General features: G+C 38.4%; 1 protein-coding gene across 1 annotated transcript in view; it reads left to right on the top strand.

Moving 5' to 3' along the window:
* LMBRD1 (LMBR1 domain containing 1) overlaps nucleotides 1-1,966 on the top strand; it is a 67,390-nt gene extending 65,424 nt beyond the window's left edge. Inside the window, exon 16 of the mRNA XM_052673639.1 lies at nucleotides 125-1,966. Coding sequence (XP_052529599.1) covers nucleotides 125-244 — 120 coding nt within the window. The 3' untranslated portion in view covers nucleotides 245-1,966. The remainder of the gene's footprint in view (nucleotides 1-124) is intronic.
* Nucleotides 1,967-15,508: the final 13,542 nt, after the last annotated feature.

The raw sequence follows: 15,508 nt of genomic DNA, 5'->3' as shown, positions 1-15,508 counted from the left end.
ATTTTGATCTTGAGATAAAAATCACTGAAATTTGCATACTCATACTGCCATTCAGTTTTCCATCATTCAGTTTTCCATATGTTGTCCTTCAGTAAAAGTAATTTTACTAATTTGTGACTTGCAGGTCTTCTTAATTGGATTAATTGTATCATGCTGCAAAGGCAAGAAGTCAGTCATTGAGGGTGAACTGGATGAAGATGATTCAGACATGAGTGATGATGAACTGTCAGCTTATTACTGTTGATAGCCTTTTGCCTTCAAGATAGGAACATGCAACTTAATATTTTGTTGAAAGTAATATCCCCATGGAATTGCTATCAAAATAAACATCCTTGCACCTGTAAAATAGAGAAAATAAGTGTACTTCCTAACATGAGGTCAAAAAATGCTTGAAAACGATCACTGTATCAGAGCAAATTGTGAAACTGAATTTGAATAATACAGAGAACTGTTTTATGACGTATGTGTAACTTTCTAATGTACAGTTTGATAAACTGACTGCTGTTATTTCATAACTCATGTTGTTTCTCTCTTGTGCTTTTTAAATATTTTCATACCAAATTTACAGAGCACTGTTCTTTTTATTCAAGCTTATAAATAAAATCAGCTAAAATCCTACAAAACAGCTGGTATAAACATTGCTAGAAAAACTTGTGTTGAGTTTTCACTTTCAGGTGGATGCAATTTCTGCATGAGCATTGACATTTCTGGAATTTCTGTTTAAAGCTATAGCTGGTAAGAAACTTTACTTAAAATAGGCCAGAGCCATGAACTTGAAGTAGCAAGTTCCTAGTATGTGAATAATGTCCTTTTCACTGTTGTCACCACTAAGCTACGGTGGAATCCTCTAATAACTATGAGCTGTCTTTTTGGCCTTGTCAGAGGAAGTCATTAGTATAAATGACAATATTCAGTGTGGTTGCAGTGTGTTGGTATAGTTCAGTTCTGAAGATGCTGGCTGCCAGGCTTATAACCAATGAAAAAGTGAAGATCTCAACTTCTAATATTTTTTTCTGTGACTTTTTTAATATTTAACATGGATGTTGCCAACTTGTTTACAAGCCTGTATTCATATAAACATAGTTCTTAAACATATTCATGTCTTTTTAAAATAAGGTTAGTTACACTGTTACTGAGCTGTATTTTTGAGGCTGAAAGTGTGTCTTTGCATACTCATTGGTGACAAGTGAAAGAAAATATTAGTACAGATTTCTAAAGTTCTAATGCTAACTGAAGTTACAATTTAGAATATCTCTTTATAAGTCAAACTGACCATTATTAAACTGTGTGGAAATTAAGTTCTACTTGTTTGTGGACTCTTCAAAAATCACAGCTTGCTTTTTTTTTTTTTTTTTTTGAAATAGAGTATGCCTCTCCTTGCAGTTTTTCAGAACAGCAGAGTCCTGGGAACTGCTGAATTTGAATTCAGTTCCAGTATTGTAAGTCTTTTTAAGAGAGTTGCTTAGTCAATTTGTGGGTACTGGTAACAAATAGTGGACTCTTACTAAAAAATTCAGTTTTTTTCCTGTAAGTATTCAGTGCCAACTACTGCAATATCCATGTTGATGTGGCAAACTGGAATGTAGATCCTGATCATAAGCTAAGCATATGTAGCCAAGACTGCTCAACTAATGGCAACAAATTTGTTTGCTACCAGTGAGACATTTTAAAGGTCAGATGAATTCAGATGTTGAGAGCAGGTACTGAAGCTTGATTAGGCATTCTATGCTCCCTTAAACTAGAATGAGCTGAACTCTATTTAAACATGACCATGGGGAAACTTGCAGTGAATTATTTATAAGTAGTTCAAAGGAATCAAACAGAATGTGGAGCCTGATGCTGGATGTCTGGAAGCTCCCTACAAGCTACATCAAGAGGATATCAGCAATTTACAGCAAATGCTGCTTTGTGGGAACCCTGATGGGAAAGTTAAGTGAGCTAATATAAATAAAGTGAACTGCTCAAATGTTCTCATTTTGTAGCTTTCGTTGATATTTTCACCAGCACCTTTAACTGATAACTCTTTCTTTGCCTCTATTATACACAGGTTTGTTTGCTAGTATTTCTGAATGTAAGACTGGATTTTGCAGAGTTACATCCATTCATTCTCATCTTCCCAATGGGGAAATGGCTACTTATCTGGGAAAGATTGGCAGGAAGATGCTCCCTTCATATCATAAAGCTGCTTGTGAGCTTTATGCAGTCTGAGGCCAGGATACCTAACCTTTCCTAGACAATTATTGCTCTATTGGTATCTCCTGCTTTCATGACTTTCATTTCCCATTTCTAGGTTTTTCTCAATCTATCCTGCTTTCAGTAGGCTGTGTGCAGTAGTACACTGATCAGCCTTTGACTTTGTGGCATTCTTTCAACTCTTGGAGGATTCAGTAAGTACCACCTACTTGACCAGGTGTTACTAAATTTTTACAACTGGCCCAACACTACTTCACTTACAGCTATTGAGAAGCAGCCTTTCTCACTCCATGAGAATTTGGGAGGTTTTTCAGATTCTTGCTTTTATCTACTGTCACACAAGCAACAAATGATTGTCAGCACTCATAATCTAAGCTATTTTCATGTCGTAGAGTTTCTCTAGAGTTCAATGAATATTTTGACTGCATGCACTGCTATACTATGTGCTGTTGTAATTTTCATGAGTATACACTCAGGAATTCATTTGTTTAGCATTTCTTTCATGCAGTGGAAACTTGACATGTTCAGCAGTGCTGTGCCTTGTTAAATGAGCTGGAGATGCTGATGAAGTTTGTGGTAAAGTCAGCAGCTGGATTTGCTTGTCACAGTAAAGAAGGCTAGTAGTGAAATGCAGTGTAGCTCTGACTTAAAATACGTATTATTAATCAATATTTGTGGCAACTTTAAGAAATGGAACTTCCAATAAAATTTTTCCTTGTTGTTTTGTGCTGTTTTCTGTAAAATACTAGAAAGTCAAGTGATGAATTGCTTTTCCACAAGTTTATTCCTTCTGTGGCTGCTTGTCTATTTTTGTTGATAAAATTGAGTCATTTGACTGTTAGCTGTGAAATGACCATCCAGAGGTTTTTTTGCAGTTTTGAGCAAGTTTAGCTTTTTCAGATATAAAACAATATTTCATGTTAGATGTTTTCTTATCAAGTTTCAAAGATCGATTTTTGTCTATACTAAACTCACATAAAATAGTATCAGAATTGTTTTGCTGAGTATATGAATATTTCAGATTTATTTGTGTGAGCTCTTGATAGGTGTAGTGCTCTGGTCAGATCTAGTTTGTTTTTGCTTTTCGAATCACTTTTGTGTTTGGGGCTTGTGAATGTTTAAAAGCTACTAGTAAGCCTTAAATCATTCTGAAGTATTAAATAATTGTCACCAAAATTGTTTAATAGAATTTGGCAGCACTGCCTGCTACTTATTCTGTAGTCTACCTAAAACTGCAAAACATAAATACAATAACGACTATAGTAGGCTGTTATTCATTTTAGCTAAAATGACACTGTCCAGCAGATTAACTGATGATTGTTAAAATCTAGTGAAAATTTTTTCCTGCTTCAGAGTGCAAAGCAAAATTATATAATTTTTGTATTTTTGCTGCCCCTTTTGACTCCTAGTGAAGTTTTACTTTCATTGAAGATGTGAGGTTGATGTCAAGGCCTTAATGGATAAGAAATTGGTTGGATGGTTGTACTTAGAGGGCTGTGGTCAATGGATCTGCATCCAGGTGGAGGCCAGTCATTAATGGTGTCCCCCAGGGGGTCTGTCTCTACACCAGTGCTCTTCAGCATCTCTCTGTCAGTCACCTGGGTAGTGGGACTGAATGCACTCCAAGCAAGTTTGCTGAGGAGTCCAAGCTGAGTGGGCTCAGTTAATATGACAGAAGGGATGCTGTCCAGAAGGCCCTGGGCATGCTTGAGAAATAGGCCCACATGAAATGAATTGAGGTTCAACAAGGCTAAGTGCAAGCAGTTGCTCTTGGACTGGAGAAATCCAAAGTATGTGTGCTGACTAGCAGAACAGCTCATTGAGAGCAGCCCTTCTGAGAAGGACTTGGGGGTTCTGGTGGGTGAAAAGCTGGACATGAACTAGTAGTGTGCACCTGCAGCCCATGAGGCAATGATGTCCTGGGCTGCATCAAAAGAGGAGTGGCCAACAGGAAAATGGAGACAATTGTCCCTCTCTTTTCTGCTCTCGCATAGCTTTATTGAGAGGGTTGCATCCTGGCCTGAGGCCCCCAGCACAAGAAAGATAGCTGTTTGAACAGGTCCAGAGGAGCGCTCTGAAGATGTTCAGAGGTCTGGAACAGCTCTTCTACAAAGACAGGCTTAGGGAGCTGGGCTTGTTCAGCCTTGCGGGGGCTCCAAAGAGACTTCACTGTGGCCTTCCAATACTGGACAGGCTCAAGAAGTGGGCCTGAGAGTGCAAGATCTTGCGCATTGGTTGTGACAATCTCCACTACCAATACAAGATGGGGGATGAAAGGAATAATTGAGTACAGCCCTGCCAAAAACAGGTACTGGTGGAGAGCAAGATGAACACAAGACAACTATGTGCCATGATCTCAGAAAGCCAACTGGAAAGCCAGCCTGGACTGCATCAGAAGCATGGCCAGCAGGTTGATGGAGGTGATCCTGCCCCTGTGTTCTCCACTGATGAGACTTCACATGATGTACTGTGTATAGATGTGGAGTCCTCAGCTCAGGAGTGATATGGACCTGTTGGCACATGTTTAGAATAAATCCAAAGGCTGAAGCAATTCTCCTACAAGGGCAGGCTGTTCAGTCTGGAGACAAGTCTATGCTGAGGAGACCTGATAGAGGTTTTTCAGTATCTGGAGGAGGGCTGTAAGAAAGAAGGGAACAGATTCTTTAGTGAAGTCTGTTGTGATAGGATAGGGGAAAATGGTTTCAAACTTAAAGAAAGGAGATTTAGATTGAATGTGTGTGTATGTATGTGTATATATATATGTTAAGGGTGATGAGGCACTGGAATAGGTTGCCCAGAGAGGTGGTGGATGCCCTATCCCTGAAGACATTCATGCTGGAGGGGGCTCTGAGCAACCTGGTGTAGCTGTAGATGTCTGTTCACAACAGGGGAGTTGGACTAGGTGATCTTTAAGAGTTCATTCCACCTCAAATGATTTGATGTGGTGAGGCATTGGAACAGGTTGCCCAGAGAAGCTATGGATGCCCCATCCTGGGAGGTGTTTAAGGACGGGTTGGATGGGCCCCTGGGCAAACTGATTTAGTGCCTGATTTAGTGGTTGTTAACCTTGCCCATGATAGAGGGTTAGAAGTTCCCTTCTAACCCAAGCCATTCTATGAACTTAAGGTTTTGTGCTTGAAATAATAAATTTAGTAGGTGGAGTGCACCTGTAATAATCATTATACGCAAAACATTCACTTAATTCTTGGATAATGTCATAGTACAATGAACTCTTTCAGTGCTCTTGCTTTGCTTATAAACTGTCAGTGTAGACATAGCCATTAATATTTTTTGAGATGTCTTCTACTGTTTAGAATGTATCTTGGGGCTCATAGCTATTTTGTTATCTGACTTTCTCAGTGTGAGTTCCTGAATGGTATGTTGGCTTCGAACTGAATTTGAAGAAACTTTGCCTACCTGCAAAAACTATTAAATTGATTATTCCAAAAATACTGATGGCTACTGGCATGCAAAGCATAGTTACAGTTGAAGTTTAAAAAACACATTGAGAGGTTGAGCATAGAATGTAACTTGTCTCTATGTAAGTAGATGCTCAACCTATTCTGACAGCTCTAGGACAGTGAAGCTTCAGTATGAAAAGGAAATAAAACATAGCTTGTGACATTAAGTAGGGGGAAAAATGATTCATCCCTTCCTGAATTCAAGTCTAAAATGATTTGAAACACGCAAGCTATAGCATTCTTCAGGCTCTCTTAGAGTGAAATTTCCAGATGGAGATCAGTGGCAAGCAATGTTCCTCAAGGCCACTACCAGGACCAATGCTCCTTAATGCCTCCAAATGCACCCTCAGAAAGTTTGCAGCTGACACCAAGCTGTGGGATGTGGTTGACACATCAGATGGATGGCTCAAGCAGTGGGCCCAGGTGAACCTCCTGAGGTCCAACAAATTCAAGTGCAAAGTCTTGCACATGGGTCATGGCAAACCACCACTAACAGTGCAAGCTGAAGGATGAAATGATGGAGCACGTTCCTGCTGGAAGGGCTTGGAGGGAAGTACTGGTGGATGGTAAGCCCTTCCTATGAAAGCCTATTGTGCACCAGAGAGTCTGTTGTGATAGGACAGGGGAAAATGGTTTCTAACTAAAAGAGGGGAGATTTAGATTGGATATAAGAACAAATATATATATTTATGTTAAGGGTGGTGAGGAACAGGTTGCCCAGAAAGGTGGTTAATGCCCCGTTCCTGGAGACATTCAAGGTCAGACTGGAAGCAGCTCTGAGCAACCTGATGTAGCTGTAAATGTCCCTGTTCAGTGCAAGGGAGTTGGTCTAGATGATCTTTAAGTGTTCATTCCAACTCAAATGATTCTATGATTCCCTGAAATCATAGTTAAAGCCTAACTTTGCTACAGACTTCTTCAAAGTCAGCTTTCTTATGGATGAAGCAAAGAATGAACCATTTTTTCTGTAAATGTGTTTTTTGAACACAGTTCTCATAAAAGTAATGAAAACACTTCAGTAAGTCTGTTTTCTGTAACATAACAGCCTGAATATTGAAAGAAATTGTTTCTAAATTAAGTTTGTTTCATTGGCTTATTTCGAACTGCAAATTCTTGACCAACTTTAATAAGCTGTAATTGTTATATAAATTATCTGGAATCTGGGCTAATTTTAGCGTCCTATCCTGCTCAGGAGCATTGCATGACTGATAGCACTTTTATCAAATACATAGCTCTGAGGAGCCTTATTTGTTTAAAATAGTTTAAGCACATCTAACACATCTGCTTTCATAGGTTTCTTTCAGATTCACTTCTAAGAAAAGAGTAATATCCTCGGGGGATTAGAGAGAAGAATCTTAGTTTCTGGAGATCTGATCTTAGATGTGTCTCACCCAGATTGGCTAAGCTTTTCCCTTCATTCACCACCTAGCATAGCACGTGGTGACCTCCCTTCTAATAGTCTATCAAGGTTGAGTTGTAATTTTGTTTGTTGTAATAATTTCTGCTTTTTTCATCAGAGAATATACAGACAGTCTATGAAACATACAACATAAAATATTCAAGCAATTTTTTAATGTGAGAATCCATGTGTACATCCTGTGAACATTCAAAGCAAACATGAAGCACAACATGTGCGTAATTCCTACGGTAACTCAAGTTTGTGGGCTTTCTGCCAGAATGTATTGAACTTCCTATTGAGGAAATAAAGCATAGATCGATTTAGTAGCTATTCTTTTTCTCTGCTACTTAAACATAAATTGTGATATTACTGTGAGCTCTACAGAGTTTGAAAATACTTTCACAAGCTGGAATCTCATCAGCTCAGCTGGGAGTATTTCAGGGTTAGAACAGGAAGAAGGATTTAATGTGAATTTTTGCAATATTTATATATTTCCACCACACAGGGGAAAAAAAAACAACTTGCAGCATGTAGGCTTAATTATTTTATTAAGCACTTGAAAGATTGCTGGGCCAGGACATTTAATTCTGATGTTTTATCTGTGTGTGATCTAAAGATATTGCTTGGGTCTTGAATTTCTCAGAGTTGTACTTATTCTTCTCTAAACTGTTAGGCTAGAGCAGTGCAAGTCCATATCCATATTGCTTGCTGACCTTACATTCCTTACAAATAAAAATGTTCAAGATATGGATAGCACGTGTCTAGTTTGCATGGAAAATTATTTTTGACATCAGTGAAGAAAAATTTATTTTAAAGAGAAATGTTTTTCTGTGTTGGGGTGTGTAGGCTTGACTATGTAACATCTTGCTTTGCCTTAAAAATTAGATTCTTCAAATTCAGTACCTCTTTCTAGTTCATGGAAACATCACACTTGCAATAATTACATGTGAATTCCAGAGGAACTCTCATTTAACCAAGTACTCAGCAAGCACTACATTTTTTTTTTTCCACAAACATCCAGAAGTAATAGTGATAGCCTTTTTAATATCCTTGACTAGAGAAGTATGGCTTGTAAGTTGCACAGATACCAATGTTAGGATTATTTCATGGTCATATTTTAAGAAACGGGGACTACAGCTGTTACTAAATACCTATTGGATTTCCTATCTTAGGTGAAAGGAATATGCTGCTTTGATTTTGTATTTTTCCGAAGTGCATCAAACACAATACTGTGTTTCTAGTTCATGAAGGAATTAAAAAATAAATCTTTTGATGATTGGAGTTGAACAGGCCACAGGTTTTTGTATATTTGAAAATACGTTATTGATATGTTAATACTTGACTAAGCATTTATTATTGAAATCTTCATGCTTCACTAATCATGCCCCTTGTTCTGGTAGGGAGTAGAATAACATGCAGGAGAGGCTGGTATTCAAAAGCTGGGTTGCATCTTTCTCAAAAGCCATCACATCTATAGGAAACTTAATGATAGAGAATTTTTTTTTTTTTTTAGGTTTTTAATATGTGACTTCTAGTCCTGTAAATGCTGCTTGACAATCTGTTGGAAGATGCTGACATCTCTAGGGAAACTGTGAAGGAAACAGCAGCTTGTCCTGGATGAGACAAAGGCAAGGCGAAAAGACTCTTCCACGTGCAGAATAACAGAATAAGTTAATTTGCATTGTGGGGCTCAACACTACCTGTGTTTTAGACAGCCTTATGTCTAAAAGTTAGGTGCTGCTTCACTCTAGACTGTTTCTCTCTGTGGGGACAGGTAATGCTGTTGGGTGCTATACACAAAACCAGATTGCAAAGAAAATTATTTCCCTCTTAGAGGCAGACAGGAGCTTATGGCTCATACTTAGTTTCCTGGGTTTTGATCTACAAAGAAACTTCTCTGCTGAATGGGAATCAGATCCTTCCTGATTATTGACAGCTGGTACCACTTATCTAGAAATATTACTTTGCATCTTTTATAGGTGAGAATTATTTGTCTGGGGGAAGTTGGACAGGAGCTAGTTTTTTTTTAGACCTGACAGTTGAATTATTTTGAATTCATATCAAGGATTGATAAAAAAGCTGTGGTCAGAACCTAGTCTGAGCAAGCTCTGTCTAAACTTTGAGCCGTCTAACAAGCAACAGTGCTAGATTTGAGCTACCAAGTTTCCTGGACATCTGTAGTGAAAACCCTTTCCATCTTCATGAGTACTCTCTGCAGGTGTGTCCAACATATGATTGAATTAAGTTTGAAATACAACAGGAACTGTACATTCCTTACTAGCTGCAATACTTTTCCAGCATAGGTAAACCATGGCATTGCTGAATTTGAATGGAACAAGCATTTGTTTTTTGTTTTACAAAGGAATCTTCATCACTGTATTCTGACAGAAAGCACTCTATCCCCCTGCTGTTGAACATACAGATATCAAACAACTGTTGACATCAGAGAGAAAAAAGCAAAAGATGCAGCTTCTGTAGCCAATTGCTCTGCTGCGTATGCACAGATAAGAGCAGGTGAGGTGCTCTGACTGCAGAGCTGGAGCTCCTGGGTGGCAGCAAATTAAAATTTGGGGTCTTGGAGGTATTTTGGGAGTGGTGATTTGTGTCCTATAGGATTGAAGAAAGCTGCATTGCAATGTAATTGGACAAAATAGTCATGGTTCATCCCTCATCTCACTGTGTTACCCTGATGAATGGAGGATTTATCAAACTGTAGGACCAGTGCTACCCATGTAATGTGTGGGGTCCAGCACAGATGTGCAAGACTGCTGAGCAGACAAATGGCGCCAGCTGTAAGTGGTAACAGCAGAAATCTGCATCCTGCTAACAGGAATGCTGCCTTCTTCCTGAGGTGAAGCACGTACACTTTTGCTTCAGAAAAAGCTTCAGATCAGCATCCTGACAAGCTGGCATCCTCCTACAGTGGAATGGAGAGCTGTTTTAATGTCATTCAACTGTTTCCTCAGATTTCCAATGCAACTGCAGGAGTCATGTGAGGATGGTTCTGTCTCATCCTCTTAGCTATGTGTGAACAGTCCCTGTTTTGACAGGCTTGCTGGATGTGTCTTCACAGTTCCCAGTAAGGCTCCCAGGTCTCCTGCCAAAGACACAGTGATATGTACGTCATTCAGACTTGGCAAATCTGTGGCTGGGCTGGATGAGTAATGTGGAGAAGGGCTGTTCTTCACATACATGGATTTGTCTTAAGAAATGTACTCTAAATAGAAATGTTTCTGTATTAGTGTCCTTTTTTAGGCTACTGCCTGAACAAATCTTCCTAGCAGCAGTGGAATTGTCTGATACGATGGGGATACCGTGAACTGAAGAGTTCATCTCTGCAAAATACAGGCATGTCGCTCCTGATAGTGTTACTCTGAATCTTACACCATCTGTTTTTTCCAGGGCCTTATGTAAAATTACCTGTTTATCTTAGGTTAAACACAAAGCTGAACTCATTATTCTCCAAAGAGGAATTTTTTAGGTTTTGATTTGCTGTGTTGTTTTTTAAGTTGTTTTTAACTGCTTTTTAAGGCTTGTAATCCAGTTCTGTGGGCAAATGATCTCAAAGTGCTGTGAGGAATCCAACTCCATTTTCTGTGAAAATGTTGCCAAATTTATCCTCAAATCATATACCTATTGCCTTGTTTTACTCTCTGACATGGATGTATCGTTTGGATTCTTCCCAGAACTGTTCTTAGAGTCTCTCTTGCAAATCTTCAGCTCTTCATCTGCAGAGATTATGCTGCAAATTGATGGATGTACTTTTTTATTTCCCATATACATTTTATCACAGTTCATGCAGCATCATTATTTTTTGAAATATGCCAGTACTCCTGAATCTGTAATGCTCCTGTGTGAGCAATTGCAGTTATAAAACTTTACATATTGGACTTGACTATTAAATTGCTTGCTGGATGAGAGCTATTCTCCGTAGTGTAATGGATTCAGCTATTGCCTCTTGTTCCCACTGTTCTGGAGAGAATCCTACTTGGTAGCCACCTATACTGACTGTCATCCATATGAAGGAGAAAAACTATCTAACGTGCTCCTGTGGGGGTATTGTTATAGTACCTCTGGAATTCCTTGGCCCCAGAAAGCCTTATCTAGTTTTTAACTATTCATAAAGCACTTTTATCTATTTACCAATGTGTTACTCTCTAAAGAGCAGGTAATGAGTCCTACTGTTCGCTTCTTAGATGTTCATTTGATTAGTTCTTCGTCATGAGAAACACTACTCTACTGTGATGCTGCTGATCTGACTATAAAAAATTCCTGGGGTGGAAACTATGGTCCCAGGTGCTGAAATTACTGTTTTGCTATGGTTCATCTCAGTTAGGAGAGAAGTGTAATTGTCATAATGTGGACTCTTCTATGTTTTATTAACATGCAGGGTGATGCGATACATAAAGATGAATGTAAATTATTTTGCATTTAATTATACTTTGTGTTATTAGAAGTGAAAGATATTAAAAACAGGGAGGGAGTTCCCATTCTTGAAGAAGGATTTTTTTTTTTTTATTACAAAAATATATTTAAGGAAGTGAAGCAGTGGCTATTTGAATTAAGAACAATCACATTTCCCTTAGGTAAGGAGGAAGTAGGATAAGGATGAAAATGTCATGCTGCCCTGCTATAGCAGCTGCTGCCAAAAGGGGCAATTCTTTTTTTCTGCCCCTCTCTCTGCATTTCTGCTGCATCTGGTACTCATCTTATCTGTTCTTGAGCTGATTAATTTGCTGCTGTAATAGCAAAAATGAGCTGTGACTGGCAGAGGCAAGGGAGCAGGAAGGTGCATGGCAAGTGGAAAGAAAGAGCTGGGGAATGAGTGTGGCTACCATTTGCATGATAGCCAGCAAGTTGCCTTTAAGGACATATTGGGATTGTCTGAAGAAAGATCTTCCATCTTTTGGAAGACTCCGGAAAGACATCTGTAAGAACTGACGTGCTCTAGCAGAGATAAGGAAGGTCCTTTTTCATCCCTACAGGTTCAGTTATCAGGGTGGATGTGATGCTCTTAGCCAATCTGGACGGCACTTACCTAAGGCAGAGCTTTCTGATCAGCTTTAAGCTGCCTAGAGAAGTCTGATTGCCAAGGGCTTCTTCGTTTCTCATCCCTTCCCTTGCTCTATCTCTAACTCTTATCATGCCTTAATCTTACCCACTTTAGCTGCTGAACTGGTGACAATATAGGTTTGGTGTTTCGTTTTTTAGTTTTTTGGAGCGTTTTGCTGTAGTTTGGATTGAATATATTCTATAAGGCAAGCTGATAACATGCTCTTTTTTGCCTGGAGCAACTCCTGTATGAGGAAAGGCAGAGAGACCTGGGACTCTTCAATCAGATGAAGAAAAGGCTGAGAGGGGGGATTTCATCACTCATATGTTCTCCATGCAGGTAATGGTGTGTAATGGCTTATGTCTTAATGGCAGCTGTTTTACAGAGAGACACCCTGAGGACTTAAAAGAGGCTTCTTCCCAACTCTTCTGAGTCATCCTGGCTGCTGGCTTCCCTCAAAGGAACAGAGGGGAAATGTCATGAAACTGAATTTATCAAAGTACTTCATAGCTACCATCAGGCATGTTAATTGCTTCCATACATTCCAATATGAAAGTTTGACCGTTGCGTTTGGAAAAAGCATTGAATATCTCAGATTTTGCAGGTGTAAAGTACGTATGTAGTAAGGTGTAATAGATGAAGTATTTAAGGACATTTTCTGGTCTATATATATAGATACATAGGAATGGTTAGTTTCTATTCTGGCTGTTTGTGAAATCCTTTCTTCTGAAAGGTTTCAGACCATAATCCCCCAAAAACAGGGCTGGAAGAAATTTCAGCTGGTCATGTGGACCAATTGGAACAACTTACAATACTAGACAACTATTTGTGCAGTATTATATCTGCTAAAGGTTTTGAATCAATTCCAAGCTAGCTGTAGATAGCCTCTCTCAATGTCTATTGTCCTTTCAGACAGAGTTAATCAAAGTGCTTTTCTGCAAATTAAGCTGACATCTTTTTGGTCTGTTGATATGGAAAATACTTGCTCACTGTTTCCTTAGTAATCATTATTTACTGTAAAGGACTGTTCTCTTCTTTTTGCTTCCTGATTTGGTCTTTATTTATTTTAGAAAATGGATTTCCTATAGTCTTGCCTTGTAGTATGATTTTTTGAAGCTCATTGTGTTCTTACTGCCCCTCTGTGGATTCTTTGACTTTGCCTATGCCTTTGTACAATTATGTTAGAAACAGGACATTCATCAAGTGAAGGGAATAAGCACTACAGTCTTTATTAAGCCCTTGATTTTTTGGCTGAGTTTCTACTTACCTTCTATTTTATAATCTTGTGTGGTTTTTTTTCACTTTATTAAGATACTATGGGATAAAGAAAAAGGCTAATAAGAGTATTGCCAAACAGCTTGCAAGTTGTGTTTATTTTGATGAAGTATTCCCAATGAGGAAAAATGTGTAGCAGAGGAAAATTCAGAGCTTCTTATAAGTGTTTGGTCTGTCCTTTTTATGTCCTTAGACAACAGAAGCAGAAATTTAGTCACCTGCTAGAGTGCATAAAATGAAGATGTAATGCCTGAGTTGAGGGCTAAAAAGGGATGCAGAACGAGATTCAGAAAGGAAAGGATTTCAGTGAAAGGTAGTCCTATAATCATCAGTAAGAAAATGAAGGGGGACTCCTCTGCTACTCAGAGTTTGAAAGATAATTAACATGCATTGCTACGATCATCAGGAATTACTTTTTTTCAGTGTGTGTGTGCCAATGTTTTCTGAATGGGTCGTATTGCTAATTGATTTGGAACAGAATTTCTGAAGGTAAGCAAATAATTTAGCAAAAAACCAAGATGTGAGAATAAGCTGCAACTTCCCATTCCTATGTTAAAGAGCCTGTGTGTTCTTGTTTTCACATTGTGGACTAGTAACAAGAAGTTTAAAAAAAAAAAAAAAAGTGGAAAAAGTGGAAAAATGCTGTAAAGGAAAATGCAGCTGATTTGACTTATTCTGCACAGGTTGAATATTGACTCTAGGATCCTGAAAACCCAACGGAGGAGATAAAAACTAAGGGGTAGGTTTAGTAATGCTTTCTGATCTTCTCAATATCCAGTGGTTCACAGGGGTCTTGTCTTTTCTCTCTATTTCCAACCAGAATTCTTGCTGTTGTGGATACAAAAAATTCTTACTCATTTTTATCAGCAAAGGACAACATCTGTTTCATTCTGCCCTGATTTTTCTGCTTTGCATTTTTGTAATGTTCTTCTATTTCAAATTTTAAGCTGCTAAACGCATCATGACTTCTTGGCTTTTATCTGTGGAAGAATCCTTTTTATCTGTGCTCTTAATATCATTCTTTAAGAATTGGAAAATCTCTCCCTTTCCTGTCATAAGCTTACCCTTGTCTCCTGACTATGGTAGCAAGCAAATTTTTGAAGACTTCTTTCTTAAATTCTGTGCTCTCATTTCTTTATCTAACTAACTATGCATCAGCAGTATTAGTTCATAATCACCTGTGTTCAAGTTTACCTCTTACTTTCATGTTTTCAACCAACTTTTTTTCTGATTTATGTGAATGAATTAAAGGAGAATATTCCTCTTTGTATTTTCTTCTACTCAAGAGTAAAAAATACTAGGTTGCCTCTTTCAAGACTGATGAAGAGTCTGTATTTAATCGTATTTCTGCCCCCTCCCCCCTGACAGCAGAAGTCTAATTACTAAATTATTATTAGATTGAACACTATGGAATATTTCAAAAGATAACAAAAATTAAAAATTCTAATTCCTCTGGTCTGCCTGGTGGTCTTCAGTAGTTCCTAAATTGTGTTGGAAAGCTTGTATTTTCTTTTTCTTTTCCTTCCTTAATCTCCCTGTTTTTGCTGACTTGGATTAAATGTCATTCCAATGCAGCCACGTGGTGTTTGGTTGGTTTACAGCTCAGATAGAAGAAGGTTATTATAACTTCATCTATTATTTAGACAAGAATAATAGTAATTGGCAAAATAGATATGTAAGGATGTGGGTTGGGTATGATTTTAGGTGAAACTCTCACCTGGAAGATTTATTTCTGGATTTCCTTTTGGACCTATTTAACCATAGCATTGTCTTCAAATATCTCAACTGTGTGTTTTGTCTTTCAGGCTGGTGGCAGTCTAAGCCTGATTTTCAGCCTCTGCTAATCTGAAATTATTCTACACTACCAAAACAGTCACTAAATGAGAGGTTAATGCTTGCTTCTCTGAGTAGAGCCCCCAGCCACGTAGGCCATTTTCTGGCCTAGTCACAGTGGGTTCACCACAGCTAGGAGCTGTGCTTACTTACTGCCTCACCCTTCTATAGTGAGATAAAAAGGGTAAAAAATGAGAAGAGCCAAAACGAGAAGATGTGGCTTGAGATGAAGACAGTTTAACAGGCAAAATAATGCAGTGCCTCCAACCAAAGCAAAACTATTACTTTCCATTG

This window comes from Tympanuchus pallidicinctus, unplaced genomic scaffold, assembly GCF_026119805.1.
Source record: "Tympanuchus pallidicinctus isolate F22 unplaced genomic scaffold, pur_lepc_1.0 scaffold1, whole genome shotgun sequence".
NCBI classification, from domain to species: domain Eukaryota; kingdom Metazoa; phylum Chordata; class Aves; order Galliformes; family Phasianidae; genus Tympanuchus; species Tympanuchus pallidicinctus.
Note: the sequence above shows the minus strand (reverse complement) of the source record. Positions and strands in the feature narration are given on the sequence as shown.